We start from the raw sequence: 18,650 nt of genomic DNA on the forward strand, positions 1-18,650 counted from the left end.
GTCTCGCTTTTTACCTCGACGCCCCCCCCCCCCCCCACCCGAACGATTCAGGCGACAACATGTCATTTGGTGAGGACGTGAAGAACCGGCCTCGTGGTGTTTTCTGTCTACCAACCTGGAACTGAAAGCTGTGTGGGAAATGTGACAAAAGAATCAGCTGTATCATCTGTTTACTGTCAGGCGGCGAACCGACCACAAACAAGGGCGGAAACTGTGAAATACATTACAGAGATCATAATGAGAATCTCTGGGTTCGGCTGTCTGTGTGCCTTCCAGCGTCTGTTTCTGAGTCCGTTCTGAATGTCCGTTTGCGTGCTCGCTGGTCTTTGTGTCTGTCTGTGTGCCTTCCAGCGTCTGTTTCTGAGTCCGTTCTGAATGTCCGTTTGCGTGCTCGCTGGTCTTTGTGTCAGTCTGTGTGCCTCTCAGCCTGTGTGTCTGTCTTTGAGTCTGTCTGTCCATGTCTGTCGGTCTGTTGTCAGTCTGAGCGTCACATGCCCTGTTTTCATGTATGGACGGAGGCAGCAGCCGGGCGCCAGCTGAACATGTCTTTCATTTTCACACCAGCGGCACTTGCATTTTACATTTACTTGCCGCCAGAAGCTGAGTGACACCCTGCTTCAGGGTGAGAACTCTAGTGTCGCTCGGCCCAAAATACACCAGGCAGCGGCTTTCTTTCACACGCACCATTACCAGTGATTGTCAGGCCATAATAAAGTCTCATGAGAAGAACAGAAAATGAATGGAAGGATGACAAACACTGTTGTTGTGTCCTGCGCTGGTCCAGTGGTCAAAGCCACAGCCTACAGAAGGCAAACACCACAGTCCATATCTGTCATGACCGTGCCTCAACCATTCCAGCACAGCCTCTTCCCCCTCACTGTCTATTCAATAAAAAATAAGGTATTTTTTCCCCCCCACGCCGACGTTAAAATATTTCACGACATTTAATATCTCCCTTTCTTCAATCAAATGATGTGACTGGTGCCGAAATAGGCGTGCATTTCTGATTCAGAGCCAGCCCGGGCCTGATATACCTCACTCCACCAATATCCGTCACACAGTGTTCTACAATGTAACAGGCATCAGGAGTCGGGATCGGCATACGCTTATTAAACTTCTCTGTGGAAAACACTCGGGCCGGCACAGGTAGTGAGACGCGCGGCTCAGTCGAAGCGGCGAACACCATCTTAATTACGGGGAAGGGTCAAGCCGGTGGGGGTACGGGCGCGATGCCCCGGGAATCCACCGACCAGATCCACGTCTCAATTGGCTGTCAGGGCGGCGAAAGCCAAGGCCTCGCTAAGCCACATCGGCACACTGTTAATTACAGATGTTCTCCGACATACAGGGAGGGATGGAGGGGTGAGGGAGGAAGAGACGGAGGGAAGAGGGTGATGGCGAGGGAGAGACGAGACAAAACAGAGGGAGAGAGGGAATCAGGAAGGGTATAGGAAGGTCATGACAGCCACTGGGGAGGGTTGGGGTGGAGTGGAGAGGTTGAGGCCAGGGAGAAGTGGAATGAATACAGAGAGAGGGGAACTGCAGTACGTAACGGGAACAGCGCGGCTGACGTTAACACAGGACAGGCATGCTAATGCGGAATCCACAGCTACAGCCGCACAGGACAATTAGCACACATGAAACGTCATGGGATTTCCAAAACGTGTGTCAACCAAACCAACAGCTATCTACCTCTGCACAGGGGATAGTCCACATGGGTTGGCACCTTATATCCCGATCTCATTAGTCAGCACCAAATAAACGTGCAAAGATGAAGGGCTCTTCACGTCTTCCCCAAGGAAGCTAAATATCCAAACTCCAAGGGACACTCACATCTTTGAGGCAGCCCATGAAGTTGTTGCTGACCGGGGAGCCGGGGAGGTCCGCTGTGTTGGGACTCCCGCCGATGTAGAACAGGTCGTCTGATCCCAGCATGGTGTAGTCCTCCTGGGTGTACCCGGAGGTGGTCAGGATCCCGTCTACAGAGATAGTCACCTAGGCAGCCAGAGAGATGGGTAGCCACGCAGAGGAGAAGGATGAGGGGGAGTTGGGGGGGCGGGGGGGGGGGGGGGGGGGGAGTGAAAAGAATTTGAATGAAACATCAAACAACCGCTGCTTTGGTTGGTTTTTGCCAGCCTTTGAATTCAGTTGAATACTTAGATGTACGGCTGACAGGCTGAATTCACATGAGTGCAGTCGGAGGGTTCTGCCACTCTCAGAAGATTCCTTCGCTCTGTTCTTGGCACATTTACAGGGTCAATGACGAGCAAATTAGGAGATGATCATTTCGTCAATGTTTTGGATTTGAGTAATAATATTTGGCATAGGCATTCACAGCTGTGAGTTTCAGATGACACCCATTCGATGGCGGACGTCATCATTTATCATTGGTGATCAGACAGTTAAACCAATTCTAATCAATTTCAAATCAATAATTACAGACAGGGAGAATAAATGAACGGACCAATTAGCTGAAGAAGAATTGATCATATCTATTATTCATTGTTGGGAGTGGAAGGGTCTCAGAAGGCATTTTAATCCATTAAATTATAATTCTCCATTATTTATATATGAGGTATAATGTGTTGAATGTGGCTAAGCTGTGACTGAAATAATAATACTGGGTTGAGTTCATACTGTAATCATAATGTCACCGCCGCAGAACATTACTGTGGTCTGACAAATACTCCAGTTCCCAGGGTTCCTTTCTGAGAATTGCAAGGCCCTAGCCAAACAGGTGCACTCGGCGTACTTTCTTCATGGAGCAATACATATATACGTCTGCGGATGCTGTATAGGGCAGCAACAAATCTGGACCTTTGATTGTAAGCAAAGAAAAAAACATAAATTGTCCCAGTTGGCCCTCGATTTGGATTTACGGAAGTGACAGGTGACCCACTGGTCACAAAACACTAAGGCCAACTCCCTGGGCTTCAGAAGGCATGACCAATGTAAAACTGCACACTGCTGCCATGGGCTGGGAGTCGGGTCAGACTTACCGGACCTCAATGACCTGTGCGTGGCTGGAGCTCAGTCAGACACGGACTGACACGCAAGCTGAGTCACAGAACGCCTCTGGTGCACTAGTGACCGAATATACCGTATAATGTCGTCGCGAGGGAGCCCAGGGGGAGGTGCTACATCCCTCATTTGAAAGCTACATGCAGCAGGCATTCGCTGTCAACACACTAAAATCAACAAATGGCTAAATGGCTACCGTTGCGCACGCCAATTACTGTGTGCATGCTGACCGTCCAGTTGACTTCAGATTGGAGACCTACATGAGACAGAATAGAGGCTGGGCGGCGAGCCTGGCTGCGTGGAGAAAAGGGTGTCGCGTGTATTGTCGAGTGTCAACGCACAATTGTGCGCAACAACCTTTGTGATGTTTGAATCCTATTTAAATATTAATTTGATTTGGGGATTTTGAATAAAGCATTTCGAATGTGTGTGCCCGCGTGCGTGTCGGGGAAAGGGAGTTGTTAGAAAGGGAAACCAATAAAGGACGAACAATAAAGAGAGAAAGAGAAAAAAAAGAGAGAAAAGGAGAGTGCAAGACAGAGTGAAAGAGATGAGAGGAATCTAGCCTGCGAAAGCCAATAACCGGAGCTCGGTGCATTTCTCGGATATCGTTGAGGTAACTGGAAGCTATCTGAGGAGAAAAGCAATGTGCACAGGATCAAACGCAGGGCAGAAAGCATGAGCTGGTTTGTAAGCATAGGATTCCTCTGTGTTTGGGGAGTTAGAGTAAGGGCAAGGCGGAGGTAATGAAGAGAGACTGTTTGTATGCAGGGTTGCGTGAGAGGTTAAGGGGGCATGTTGGTGAGGACAGACAAAAACATTGTCATTAGTACAGCGGCAGATCAGATTTAAATACACAACTATTGGACATGTATCTCAGCCCGAATAAACTCTGCAAACCTCGTCATTTTGGTTTAAATACAGGTTGCTTTGTGTGTGTGTTCATAAAAGCCTTGAAGGGCTAAAGGGCTAAAGTGTGGACACAGGAGATGCATACTAATCAGGCCTTCATGAATCATTCACATGACGCGAAATGTTCGGCAAATGTGTGCTATATAGAGGAGTTGGTATGGGTAGCATGCAATACAATGACAGAGTAACAGCCTAAACAAAAAGAAGCTAAATCTATCTACCTCTACGCATACTAACACGTTTGCACACTTTAGGATTAAGAGGCGGGAGGAGAGGAAAGCTTTGAAGTTGAAAACTCTTAGCCTCTTGTCTCTCTTTTCCCTGCCTCTCCCATCTCTCTCCACCTCTCTTATTAGAGTAATATGGCCACACGGTGTCTGACAGTTCTTTAATACTCATTATATGGAATTTATTTGCTTGTTTGATTTCTGGCTCACCTGCTTTCTTTTTGACTACCCTGTATCACCCGGTACCAACTGGATTACCTTACAAAGGATCCACAACAGAATTCTGTACTACTTCAGATATAAAGATATAGAGATAGACAGCTTATTTCCAGATTGTGGCAAACATCTGTTACCTTAACTCAAAAGCACAGATGATACTCGTGGAATGGAAGGAAAAATAAACATTTTGAACACCACCTTGAAATTGTGATTGACATGTAGTGTTGGCCAGTGCTTGTGAGCTTCTTCAGAAAGGGGAGGAGAAAGCCAATGACAAAATTGTATCCTCAGTCTACCATTTAGATCCCAATAAAAAGGACTCAAAGACCATCGAAATGTCTGATGCGTACACTTTCCCTAGTATGACGAAATTCACTACAGATACTCCACCTTCAATCAACATGACACCAAAAGATGTGGACATTTAATTTCAATAAAATAACGCCCCACTACCTATCACGATAAATTAATTATGCAATAAAAAGTTGAATTTAATCACCAAACATTTGGAGTAGAAAAAAAAACAAAGTAATAAAAACTAAAGCCTGGAACTCTTGAATGAATTATGTTAGTATACGAGGCAAAGTTTGCAAAGCAATTAGCCATAAAATGGGCATTCAAAGTCGGCCAAGCTTAATGTGGCGTGTGAAGGGAAAGCAGGCAGGACCAGGACATGCACATCACCGACTTATCCTGACAAGGTACAAAGCAAGTATACTGACTCATTATGAAATACATTTCAATGATGAAAGGTTTCTTAGACATGTAACCGAATAAAATGGGACTGATCTATGGACTGTAGCTAAATATGGACTGTTCATTAAATTAAGTCAGCAACAGAATATCCTTCCTAAGGATGAACTCTGTGCATGTAAAATAAAATAAAACATTGTAGGAAACATGGAGATGTGAAAGACACCTTGAGCACATGAAAAATCCAAGGTCCAACAAACATTACCATTCGATGCAAGGAGGCCCATCTCAGTGGCATTGAGATGTGCGACTCCACTAGACTGACTCCGAAACCAATTCACAAGTTCCTAGTTATTACAGCTACAGACAATCTCCACGGCGACACAACTAGTCACACGAGAATGACAAACAGCACATTGCATCAACATCTATCATCTCCGGACGGCGCCCACCCAAATGTGTAGCGTGATTCATTCCATTTCACAAGTGCACTTGAGAAGAAAAAGATTGTTTATTGACTTCCAAAGAGAAAAATAAAGGATTATTATACTTCAAGTCATTTTCTGAAATGTACACTAAAGAATTCCAGCCTTGGGGAATGACTCAAGGAATTGGGGACAGTTTGTTGAGTGCAAAATCAGAGAAGGCAAGCTTATTCAAAATAAATATTTAAAATCTAATTATGTATGCTGTTTGTCAACCCTGAAAGAATAAATTAACAAAACAAAGTGACTTTAATTCGATAAGCTGACCTTTTAACTGGTCTGCCTTGGATACCCTTTGGCGTGAAATGCATTCGCAACAACTGGAAACTATATAAACAATGCAATTAACAACCTCTTCAAAATGAAACTCCCCCCGTAGAAACGGCAAAAGTAACGCGGAGCAGACAAAGGGTGGGGAGGGAGTACCGTACCTGCCGTAGGTTCCGGGTCACGCGGACTTCGTGCCAGGCGTTGTCGTTGAACTTGCCATTGGCGGGCTCGGCCAGGGCCTCGAAGGCCCCAGACCCCAGGTTAATGACCAGCCAGACGGCCCCACCCCGCAGGGATAGGTTGACGTAGTCGGCCGACTTCCCCGTGTGGAGCAGGAGGCCATTCCTTTGCAGCGTGCGAAAGGAGAGGGTGATCTCGTCCAGGCTGCTCTGGATGGGCGTCTGAGACAGGTCGTAGCTGAAGAACTCGCTGCCTTTGTAGGTGGCCACCGACTCCTCTTGTGCTGTGGAAAGAGATAGAGGAGGCTGGTGTCATCAGCTGTTGGTATCGCAGCGGATCTTTTCTGGTCTCTTTCAGTCATTGTGCTGCTCAGGCATCTTGAAATGGCTCATTGAATACTGCAATTACATGTTAATAATGTTATTTTTTATAGAATATTTCTCCCAGTTATCATACAGAAATGAATGGACGAACATATCAAAGAACTGCATAACAAAGACTGAATTATACCCATCCTAAAACAATCATCTCTGATAAACCTTTGCCTTAGACCTTTTTAAAAGTTATTACTCAATTTCCAAAACCCTGCTATGAAACTATAAGGGCAAAAATGCAGTTACTAAGTAAAATGACTAACTGCAAACTCTTGAAAAATAATTTGTATGTATTAGAAATACAGGTGCTGGTCATAAAATTAGAATATCATCAAAAAGTTGATTTATATCAGTAATTCCATTCAAAAAGTGAAACTTGTATAATGTATGCATTCATTTCACACAGACTGATATATTTCAAGTGTTTTTTCTCTTATTTTTTATGATTATAACTGACAACTAATGAAATCCCCAAATTCAGTACCTCAGAAAATTTGAATATTGTGAAAAGGTTCAATATTGAAGACACCTGGTGCCACACTCTAATCAGCAAATGAACTCAAAACACCTGCAAAGGCCTTTAAATGGTCTCTCAGTCTAGTTCTGTAGGCAACACAATCATGGGGAAGAATGCTGACTTGACAGCTGTCCAAAAGACGACCATTGACACCTTGCACAAGGAGGACAAGACACAAAAGGTCATTGCTGAAGAGGCTGGCTGTTCACAGAGCTCTGTGTCCAAGCACATTAATAGAGAGGCGAAGGGAAGGAAAAGATGTGGTAGAAAAAAGTGTACAAGCAATAGGGATAACCGCACCCTGGAGAGGATTGTGAAACAAAACCCATTCAAAAATGTGTGGGAGATTCACAAAGAGTGGACTGCAGCTGGATTCACTGCTTCAAGAACCACCAAGCACAGACGTATGTAAGACATGGGTTTCAGCTGTCGCATTCCTTGTGTCAAGCCACTCTTGAACAAGACACAGTGTCAGAAGCGTCTCGAATGAGCTAAAGACAAAAAGGACTGGACTGCTGCTGAGTTATGTCCTCAGATAAAAGTAAATTTTGCATTTCCTTTGGAAATCACGGTCCCAGAGTCTGGAGGAAGGGAGGAGAGGCACAGAATCCACGTTGCTTGAAGTCCAGTGTAAAGTTTCCACAGTCAGTGATGGTTTGGGGTGCCATGTCATCTGCTGGTGTTGGTCCACTGTGTTTTCTGAGGTCCAAGGTCAACGCAGCCGTCTACCAGGAAGTTTTAGAGCACTTCATGCTTCCTGCTGCTGACCAACTTTATGGAGATGCAGATTTCATTTTCCAACAGGACTTGGCACCTGCACACAGTGCCAAAGCAACCAGTACCTGGTTTAAGGACCATGGTATCCCTGTTCTTAATTGGCCAGCAAACTCGCCTGACCTTAACCCTATAGAAAATCTATGGGGTATTGTGAAGAGGAAGATGCGATACGCTAGACCCAACAATGCAGAAGAGCTGAAGGCCACTATCAGAGCAACCTGGGCTCTCATAACACCTGAGCAGTGCCACAGACTGATCGACTCCATGCCACGCCACATTGCTGCAGTAATTCAGGCAAAAGGAGCCACAACTAAGTATTGAGTGCTGTACATGCTCATACTTTTCATGTTCATACTTTTCAGTTGGCCAACATTTCAAAAAATCATTTTTTTGTATTGGTTTTAAGTAATATTCAAATTTTCTGAATTAGCTGTCAGTTATAATAATCAAAATTCAAAGAAAAACACACTTGAAATATATCAGTCTGTGTGGAATGAATGTATACATTATACAAGTTTCACTTTTTGAATGGAATTACTGAAATAAATAAACTTTTTGATGATATTCAAATCTTATGACCTGTAAATATATTTTGCTAAAGGAGGATATGTTCTGATCAATTTGTGGGTCAGGGAAAAATGTGCCCAAATTCAAGGTTTAGATTTTTGCCTTTGCAATATAGATTTCTAATTGAAAGCAGACACTTTTCATTGGTATTAGTAAGCAATAAGTCATGAGGGGGTGTGGTATATGTCCAATATACAGTACCACTGCTAAGAGCTGTTCTTTCAGGATTCAAACCATTTGATGATAACATTATACATTTCTTACACGAAGTAGGGTTGTCACCACCCTACAAATATCTAGGGATATACTATAACAACCGTGCTTGAACTAATCTGCTCAATGACATCCCAAACCATATTTTAAAAAGTTCTGATGGAGGGCAATCAGCAGCAATTCTGATGATCAAATATCCATTAAGTGGGCCCTAACTGATAAAATGTGAAACGTTCCTGCACATGGTTTTCCTGCACACTATCAAGTGGACCATGACATTCATTTGAAGACTTGGGAAAATCCATCAAGCACCAAGCGTGGAAACGTAATTTGGAATCTCAATGATTTGTGCACTGTTCAATCCAGCAGAGGCCAGCTGTGACCTTGGAGACTTCAACTCCCTGGAGACAGAGGGATGGGCCTCTTCCTCAGGTCTAATGTATGATTCATGGAACAGCTGCTGCAGTTTACAGCCAAGCTGGACACACACATACATATATAAATATACATATATAAGAGCCCTGTGTTAATTGTTAATGTTGCCAGCCAAAACTCCGCCCTGACCTTGGCGGGACCCCGGACAACAAGCAGCCTGTCAGTTCTCTGCAAACATCAAAGCGGTGACTCGGTCCTGCAGGTTCACTATATTCCAAGAGTACTACCGCACCTTGCACAGTAAATCCCAATCCAAGCACTAACCATATATGGACTAAAGAAATGTACTGGTGGTTAGGCTCGCTGCTTGTGCCATCAAACCTTTACAACTTATCCAGAAAGCAGCATCCCGTCTGGTGTTGAACCTTCCAGAGGTTCTCCCATGCCAACCGGGCCCACCAGCTTCCAGTTGAAGCTTGTATCCAATAGCGTGGTGTTTGTCTACAGAGCAGCCAGGGGAAGGGCTATTCTCAATTCCTCCATCCTAAGCTAAGCTCTTTGTTCTGTCACCTCTCGCCTGCTGGTCATCCCACCTCTACGATAGTGCAGCTCCCACTCAGCCCAGTCAAAGCTCTTCTCTGTCCTGGCAACCCAAAGTTGGAAACAGACCCCAAGTAAAAATGTACTTACTATGAAAAAGTTCTGTGGTGGGTCCACCTAACGATATCAAGACGAGTGCACTAGCTGTAAGCTGCTCTTGGTAAGAGCGTCTGCTAAATGATTCAAATGTGATGTAAAACCACAGCCACCACACAGCGCAGCGAAGACAACTGCTGCTCATTGTCTACAGCCATCCACTGCCGATGAGAAACGCCTCGAGGTCCACACTCACATAAAACTATGCAGTGCAAACACAAGCCTTCATCCATATCTGTCAGAACGCAGTGAAAGCCTCCAGGGCATCGACTTTTGTCTTCTGAACTTCCCTCTGTGGCTCTCGTCTGTCCTCCGATTGGACACAATGTGTTTCTCTCTCCACCTCCTATCCTGCCTGTCGACCGCTCAGTCTGGTGACCCACTGTGACAAGAGGAATTTAATTAGCACTCCACCGAGTCTGAGGAACAGTACCAGGGAACGCAGCGCATGGGTGGCCTCCTCTGTGACCATTCATCATCATATTTCAATACCAACACCCCCCTCCCCCCCAACACCACTCCCAACACACACACAACCTAGCACGCCCTCCCTTCTCCCCATCGCTCACTCACTGACTTTCAATCTGTTTGTTTGTTTCTCCTGCTCCCTCGGATCAGTTTTATTTTGGGGGGGGGGGGGGGGGGGGGGTTGTTTGCCCATTTCAGGAGAAACATACAGCATACAGTCGAATTAATGCAGGCCAAGCCATGGAATCCATTAACTCGCAGAGTAATGAGTCTGTCACAAAATACGCGGGGACACAAAGCCACGAAGGGGGAGGGGTGGGGAAGAATGTGAGAAAGTATATAATTACATAGTCTTATTTTAGAAACGCATTATCATAGTAAAGTACACGTTTACCAAAGACTGCGCCGTATAAAGATTCTCGCCCACACACAATCCAAATGGGATCCCTCCTGCTTTACTGCCTGGTCACAGGGCTTGTCATGTTTTTTACGGGTGTCCTGCCAATGGCAACGTTGGCTCGTCGGGGAACATAGCAGGGGTGTCTAATAACAAAGGGCATCAGATGGATGTTTTTTTTTTTATGCCCCCATTCTGTCGTAGAATTAGCAAGGGCGTGCCGGTTCAGCAGGTACCGCTAGCGAGCGCACCTGGCCAAATGTTGACACATGCAGCGCCCACTAGGGGCGACAGGAGTGCCTGTTATCATCAAGCAGGACTGTGGCATTTAACCCACTGACATTTTACTATTATTTCTATGCCTTTCTTAAACCTCCATCCTAACTCTCTGGTTTCCTGTACAGTACTAGTTGCCCAAAAGTCTTTTTGCACTGTCTCCGTCAGAGCTCGGGCCTGATATAACATGGCTGCTCCCTAAACTGCATGGCGTTGCACGACAGACACAGCTGTGTTCTTCTGAGACGGCTCGAACGTTCCTGTCTGGGGGGAGCTGTCTGGAAGCTCATATGACAACATCGAGGCCATACAGAGACAACAAAGGAAAGCGCTTGAATAGTCCTTTGTTTTCACATATTGCTGGAGGCTTGGGAATGGTGCATCTCAATATTGTCGAGCTCTTCAAACCACCCTGATTTAATTGTTAGTATGTGAGGCGGTGTATAAGCTGGGTAATTTAACTAGAAACACCTGCTTTGGCATCTCGAATTCCAGAGGAGCACCACGATAGCCTTGTGAAGACAACTACCTACACTGAAAGATAGGGTAGAGGTTATATGTCAAAACCACACACTATAATGGGAAAACCGCTACAGTACAAGACAGCTCTATATGGAATTCCATTTCTTCACAAGGGAACTGGATTGCTTTTATCATTCAGATGTATATTTGTCCTCTTCATTCCATGGACAGATTCCATGGCGCCAACATTTTCACATCAAATTCTAGCTTGACCTTTAACATTGCAATAGTGACAATAGTGAAAACTTCAATGCCTGCATCGTTCAACACACTTTTTCCTGTTCTATTCATTTGTTCAGAGACAACCCACTACATCTTGCTTCCTACCTATATATCTACTTTGGCATGGCTTGCTAATTTCTAATATTCACATGGGATTGAACCTTAGGTTCTCCAGAACCCCACTGGGAGAAATTCTAATTGCGCTGGTATTACATTCCATCCTCACCATCTGTTCCGACGGTGACTTTCACCACTTGGGGGGAAGGGGGGGGGGCACTTCAACGTTGACAGAGTTGAGCAGAGCCTTGAAAATGTACCCTACACAAATGCACTCGCAGGTCAAAGTAGAGATCACTTTCAGCCCACACAAACGCGCAGCTGAATCGCACTGACACGTTTGCGCACATTCACTCGTAGACGCTGTTAGTGGGAACAGGCTCTAGGAGTTGAAATGGTGCAGTAGGAGAAGGCATTCCAGGCTCTCTCAGGGTTTGAGGTAGCTCTACACGGCCTTTAATAGGACGGGGGCGTTTAAAGAAGACGTAAGACAAACAAACCCAAAGACTTGTGTTAAAAAGGCATGAAAGTACAGTTTTCAGCTCTCCGTATGCCAGCGCTCGACATCGCGCGGCGCCAGTCGTGATGAACCGAGTGGGCCGTTCCTCACAATCAGAGGAAAGGAGATTTCGACAATTAAGGGGGAGTTGCATACCTCGAATGATTCTTTTGAGAAATGTTGTGCGTTTGTGTGCGTTCCTGTGACTGCTGAGCATGCGGGATGATAATGGAATCCTACCCGTAAAATAAGCTGTCACTCTCATAAGCCTGAGCTCTCTTTTTCCCTCCACTCCTCTCTCCTTTCGTTTCTCTTCCCTGTAATGCCAAGGCCGTGTCAAGGACTCTGTCTGCTCCCTCAAGCTGATTGCAAAGCTATTAGACCACGTGGGATTATGAATTGAGTCTGAGGTCTGGGTCATTAACTTTGTTGTGTGCATACGTACGCTTGTCAGTGTGTGTCTGTACCAAAGGGGATTTAGCTACATCTTAGCATTAGCCTTTAATGTCAGAGTGCATTAAACAAATAACCTGGTGTCTATCTGGTTAGGTACGTTTGTATTTTGGGTGAATTGTGTCTTTTATTATCAGTTGACAGTATCTCCAAAGTGACCCGCCCTGTAATGATGGCAACACATTATCCAAATGATCCTGATATCAGCTGTTTCTCCAGATGGGAAAAACAAAGACCAGCATGTCTTCATTTGACAGGTCCTGAAGCCCACCCCTACACAGCGTGCTCTCCCTGTGATGAAATGAGACAACAAGCGCTGTCATCAAAATGGAATAATAATAATAATTGTAAAAAAGAAAAACACTCCCTTTTCTTTTGACCAAATGTGGTTGTTTCACAAAGCTTGAGACATGGATTATGCAAATTACATCATGTATTAATTATCTAATAGTACACTCGCGTACCAAAATAAAATAAGATTTAATCACATCTCTATGAAGGAATAGGCGCTAAGTCCTGGGGGTTGTACAGATGTCGTGTCTTAATGTGATCATCCTGTTGCTGCAGGATTACTTCTATGCTGTAGCCGCTTGGATAACATTAACATCCAGTGTCTGGAGAGATATTGTTTATTGTCTGTATGGATCCCACCCACGCTACCAACGATAACGGGTCAAACATGGAGGTCGACACCTTTCAGCCCCCAGTCGGACCAGTACCAACAGCCACGGTCTTCTGAGGCTCACTGATGTGATTAATCGCCAGCCCCCATTATCATGCCCACAGGTCTATATTCAATTAAAAATGCTCTTTTTATTATTCCTGGTTACACACACGCACGCTCACACGTGCGCGCGCACAAACACACTGCAGGCTAATGGCACGTAACATGAGCAAACACTGGGAATAATTGGCATCAGATGATTAGCTCAATCAAGGTTTCCACTGATTTAAAATGTCAAGTATTTGGAGTAATGGGTGTGGGATGTTAATGTATGAGGAATGGGACTGCCTAGCGATGCCATACATCATTTTGTATTAGCCAAAACAGTTGGAAAGGACAGCTGGGTGACAGTGACAAGATTTGAATCGCATGTAACGTTTCTTTCAAGTCCCCCTCCCCCCTCCCCCCCAAATGTCAACTGGTGCTATGAGTTAAGTTGCCTTTGGGCAGGATGTATTTTGCAGAGAGTTGTTTCGTATGCTAGAGGGCAACACTGCAGAAACCATAAGAACACCTGGAGGAAAGAAGTCTGCCCTATACACTGGCTCACAAGGGGATATGTTATTAAAGTTAATCAGTGATTTCCCCAGTTTTAAGCCTGGTTACACCGGTGAAGGTATGGTGGCAAATACTATCCTAATCTAGTACACATTGTTCTGTCTCCCCCCAAACAAGGCATTTAAATGGTTAGATGATTTGCGAGGCGCCACGGATTTGCAGCGGGTTTCCAATCCTGTTTAGCTCTATTTCTTCCATGGGCTTTCCCATTTAGGGAAGCTTTGGTTCTCAATGAGGCTAGGATTGGTAATACGAAACCCACTTAGGCAACAGTTATGAATTTCACCAGGCGAATCAGCCCGACGTGAAAACCAACTCTGCGCGATTTCCCCCAAAACAGTGTTATTGTCGAGGCGAAATAGAGGTGAAAGGTTCACATAACCAAATCCTCCAGCTGACCTCCCATCCTTTCGTTCTCAAATCCAAATCCCTGCCCTTGCCCTGTACAACTGAACCCGCTTCATCCATCAATACACTTAACTGTCCGCACACCAAGGACAATTGGCAGCCTCCTGTCCATCCATACTGGTAAAAGCCCTGCAGTTCAGACCAACAGGACCTTGAGTTTATACCTCAGATCAACAAGGCTTGTGTGTCAGGTTTTAAATTCCAACAGAAGAAACAAATGGTGAAGCTGCTAGCTGGGAGGGACCTACAAGGCCCGAAAAATGGAATTTGTCTGCAGCATGTCTGCTCCTGTGATCTGGGCCCGGAGCCAGACATCCAATAGTAACTCATACTGATGACTGACACCTTCAGGGCACATACACCAATAACATGCACCCAGGACTTCTAATGTCTTTATGGCCGTTGAAAAGACGGGCCAACTTAAGTGACAACCTTTTAAAACCAACTTCCAGGTGCTTCAGTTGTAATCTCGCCCGCAAAACTGGGTCGAGCAACATAAAGACACAATCTGTCAACAAAAGAGGATATGAGTGACATCCCAGGGCCTGGATCAGGTGAATCTTTGCCAGAGACAGAGTTCTCGGGTCAGAATGGGACCGAGAGGATGATTCATCTATGGTACATTTAGCCAACAAAGTATTCGGGGAAGACATGATATTGCTTATATATAAGCAATGTCTCTCTCTCTCTATATATATACACACATTTAACTGCAATGTGTTTGAGTTGAGCATGGAACCTTTTCATAAATCTTTGTTACACCTTATACATCCAGGAGCAGCACAGCTGACAGATTAAAGCCATGGCAACAGGAAATGTGCCCCTGTGTGTAATAACTAGCACAGTCATGGTAGCGTGCTGCTTTGCTAAACAATATACGGTTCCTTAAAAAAGAACATATTTCCTAATGCCTCTAGCAACGCTTCTGTGATTTCACCATGCACGCATCATTTTCTGTACAGTTCCTCTACCTTTCTGTATTACTGCCCAGCCTCATAGGAAATGGCCTGGCGAACCTTGACATTGCAGTATTGGGAGATATAGCAGTGTCTTGCTCAACAAATACTACAAACACCACAACTGTACCTACCATTTAATTTGATCCAATGGATGAGATGATGATCAAATATTCTATATTGGGTGGGGAAATGGAAAACCATAAAAAAGGGGGAACTATTTTCAATAAAAAAAGGTAAAAGAAATGTTAGATGATAACAAAGAATACAACTTTGAGGAAAAGCCTGAATCTTTCCAAGGTATTCAAAACACAGTATTTTACTTAAGAGGGGGAGGTTCGACACTCAAATGTTCTGCCAGGCTCATGAATAAGCAAACATTCCCTTGTATGACAAGGATTTAAAGTGCAGATCCATTGTAAGACATTGCGATATGACCTGGTTTCATAATTACCCAAATGTTTATGCAATTCTCGCTGCAAAAATGGGGCATTGTCAGAATACATTCAACATAATTAAAAAAAACGTGACTGCTATTCACTGCTGAATAAAAGGCATGCCATCTTACCAGATTGGGATGATTTGGCTGCTTGGAGAAAAAGGGGAAAAAAGTCAGTCAGTTAGTTAGTTAGGGATTTGATCAAAAGTGGTTATTCTTCAACACCTACTCCATCCACACACACCAGTCATGGCAAGGTTTGCCTTTTGAAATCTTTATTCAGACTAAATGCAGGCCCAATAAACCATGGCTAAGAGAAATAAATGTAGTTAAATAGGATCCTAGAACACTGAGCATATTCTCTGTGCACCCATTTGCAGAGAACCCACAATGCTCTTTTTGGTGTTAGCAAATGACCTCACAGTAACTGGCAAGTCATTTTCCCAGGACGCTAAAGTGACGGCAGACGGCCACAAAATGTGAAGCTGGGTTGTTTTAATGGAATACACATACTGTTCTCAACTGTCCTTCTAGTCCCTCATTAGACATTATTCAATGAATATTGGTTACTTGGTATGCACTGTTCAACGGAAGTAGGCAGTAGACACCCAAATAACTGATACAATAACATAGTCAGACAGAGTACAGAAACATGTATGGAACTACCTCTACATGAGATGCACATTTCCATGAAAGTTGTTTCATTCATAATGTAAATCACTTTGTCAAAACTATAACGGAAACTAGTACCGGCAGACAGAAAAGGTTTCAGTAATAGGAGTGATGGTAGAGCCCTCTCAAACACTTTCTTTCTAAAGCTCCGTAATTGGCAGTCAGCAAGAAACCATGTCATTACGTCGCCTAGTTTGTAAGGTGTTTGACCCTGAAATGAATGCCTGTGTTAGCTTGCTAGTGACAGCGACAGGAAGCAGCGTACAGCCCTAGAGACAGTGACGATAAGTGCACAGTGTTAGTCTGTCACGCTGGAGTGTAATTGCCAATCGTCTCTTTTGACTGAAAAACAGCACCATTTCCATGGCGACAGGATGAGCACTTTGATCAGCGATGCTCAACTTCTTCCTGTCTTATGCAACAAACGTAGTTATCTTGTAGAGGTACAACTTGATTAAAGTCATTACATTTGATATGTCCGACATAAATACTGAAGCCCAAATGGACAGTTGATAATACACCGCACCAATATCTGAAAGGTGACACATTGTCACAGTGAAATCTAGACTTACTATTCATTATAGTGTTTTTTATTGTTTCTTTAAATAGGATTTAACTAAAGAAGAATACAAAAATAAAGATGGAATTGGCAAATCTACAGTATTAACTGCTGTATGTCTCTTCATTTTTGGTACAACCCCTTTTCCAAACAAGCTGGGACACTGTTTAAAATGGAAATAAAAACAGAATGCAAAGATGTGTAAACCATTAAACCCTATATTCAATAGAAGTTTTGAAACTGAGACATTTTATTGTTTCCTGAAAAAGATATGCACACCAATGCCAGCAACACTTTTCAAAAAAGTTGTGACAGAGGAAACAAAAGACTGTACAAGTTGGGTAATGCTAAAAATCGAAATATGGTGGAATATCACACAACTAACTAGGTCAATTGGCAACGGGTCACTAACATGATTGGGTATTAAAAGATCATTCCAGAGAGGATGGGTCTGTCAGAAGTGAGGATGGTTCACCACTCTGTGAAAGACTAAGGCAAATAGTGCAATAATTTAAGAATAACATTTCTCATTTTAAAAACTGCAGTTTGGAGAACTCATCATCTACATACTATCATTAAAAGATTTAGAGAATCTGGAGAAATCTCTGTATTCAAGGGACAAAGCTGAAAACCAATATTGGATGGTGTGACGGTGAGTGCGTAAAGGTGAGGCAAAAAAGAAAAGAAAACAAAAACGAGGAATAACGATCAATAGGTTATTTACTTGACTTTTCAATATTTGGCAAATAGCAGCACCTCAGTGTGGCGTACATACAAACAATAGCCCTTGGGGTTCAGTGGAGACGACAACGCATTTATATACACACACACACACACACACAACTACATGATGAATGGGAAAAGATGCGTCCTCAGGGATCGACCCGATACGCCAGACCACCAGCCTCCTCCACCGGGGATGGAGGCACCCCTCCTGAGCTGGATCCCCCCAGTGGACCAGGAAACACCGACCTGAGGAGAGAGGCATGGAAGGTGGGTGAGACGTTGTCATATGGGGGGGTGAGTTGCAGGGTGTGTGATACGTCATTTCCATTCTGAAGGACATGGAATAGCCCCACATACCGAGGCCCAAGATTACTGCAGGGCAGATGGAGGGGAAGGTCCCTCGTGGACAACCACACCTTATCCCCAGGGCGGTACTCGAGGGTGTCGCTCCGCTGCCGGTCCACCTGATCTTTCTGTCGCCGCACCACCTACTGCACGCGGCCGTGGGCAGTCAACCTGACCTCATCGGACTTCCTGAACCACTCCTCTGTTGCTGGAGCTGGAGCTCCCCCCCGGGGCACAGCGGAGGCTGGAACCTGAATACCACCTGGAAGGGGGTCAGACCTTCCAAGCTCTTGATTGGTGTGCTCCGCCTGCCCGTTATCCTGCGGGTGATACCCGGATGTGAGGCTGACCGCAACCCCCAGTCTGGACATGAAGGCTTTTCAGTCCTGTGATATAAATTGGGGCCCGTGGTCTGTCACAATGTCCTCTGGAAGTCCATACAGCCGGAAAGCCTACTGAAACAGCACCTCAGCGTGCTATTTCAGCAGTATGTCTGTATCAATGTCCCAGGAGACAGGACCCACGATGCAGGAGGCCGGTAATATGGGCGTGTCCCTGGGGAGTGTAGACGGGAGGGTGCGTCCGGCGTGATGTTCTTGGTTCCAGGTCTGTACATCAGGGTGAACTGGAAACGCTTGAAGAAGAGGGTCCACTGGGCCTGGCGGGGGTTGAGGTGCAACGCTGCCCTGACCTATTCGAGGTTCCGGTGGTCGGTCAGGACAGTGAATGGCTCCCAGGCGCCCTCTAGCCAGTGTCTCCACTCCTCCAAGGCTAACTTCACCGCCAGTAGCTCTCGGTCACCCACGTCGTAGTTCCTCTCCGCAGCAGACAGTTTTTTGGAAT

The 18,650-nt window shown here is 44.9% G+C and overlaps 1 protein-coding gene across 10 annotated transcripts in view; it reads right to left on the minus strand.

Annotated features, from left to right (window-relative positions):
• Positions 1–18,650, minus strand: part of nrxn2a (neurexin 2a) — a 240,832-nt gene that overhangs the window by 156,188 nt on the left and 65,994 nt on the right. For 8 of the 10 annotated variants that reach the window (XM_034293174.1, XM_034293178.1, XM_034293175.1 and 5 more), the window contains exons 4-6: positions 15,635–15,652; positions 5,989–6,290; positions 1,834–1,995 (exon numbers count right to left, since the gene is read on the minus strand). In XM_034293174.1, coding sequence (XP_034149065.1) covers positions 1,834–1,995; positions 5,989–6,290; positions 15,635–15,652 — 482 coding nt within the window. Of the gene's footprint in view, positions 1–1,833; positions 1,996–5,988; positions 6,291–9,520; positions 9,705–15,634; positions 15,653–18,650 lie in introns of those variants that run through there. The other 2 variants (XM_020048380.2, XM_020048376.2) reach the window with 2 other exon arrangements.

Source organism: Esox lucius, chromosome 7 (genome assembly GCF_011004845.1).
Source record: "Esox lucius isolate fEsoLuc1 chromosome 7, fEsoLuc1.pri, whole genome shotgun sequence".
NCBI classification, from domain to species: Eukaryota; Metazoa; Chordata; class Actinopteri; order Esociformes; family Esocidae; genus Esox; species Esox lucius.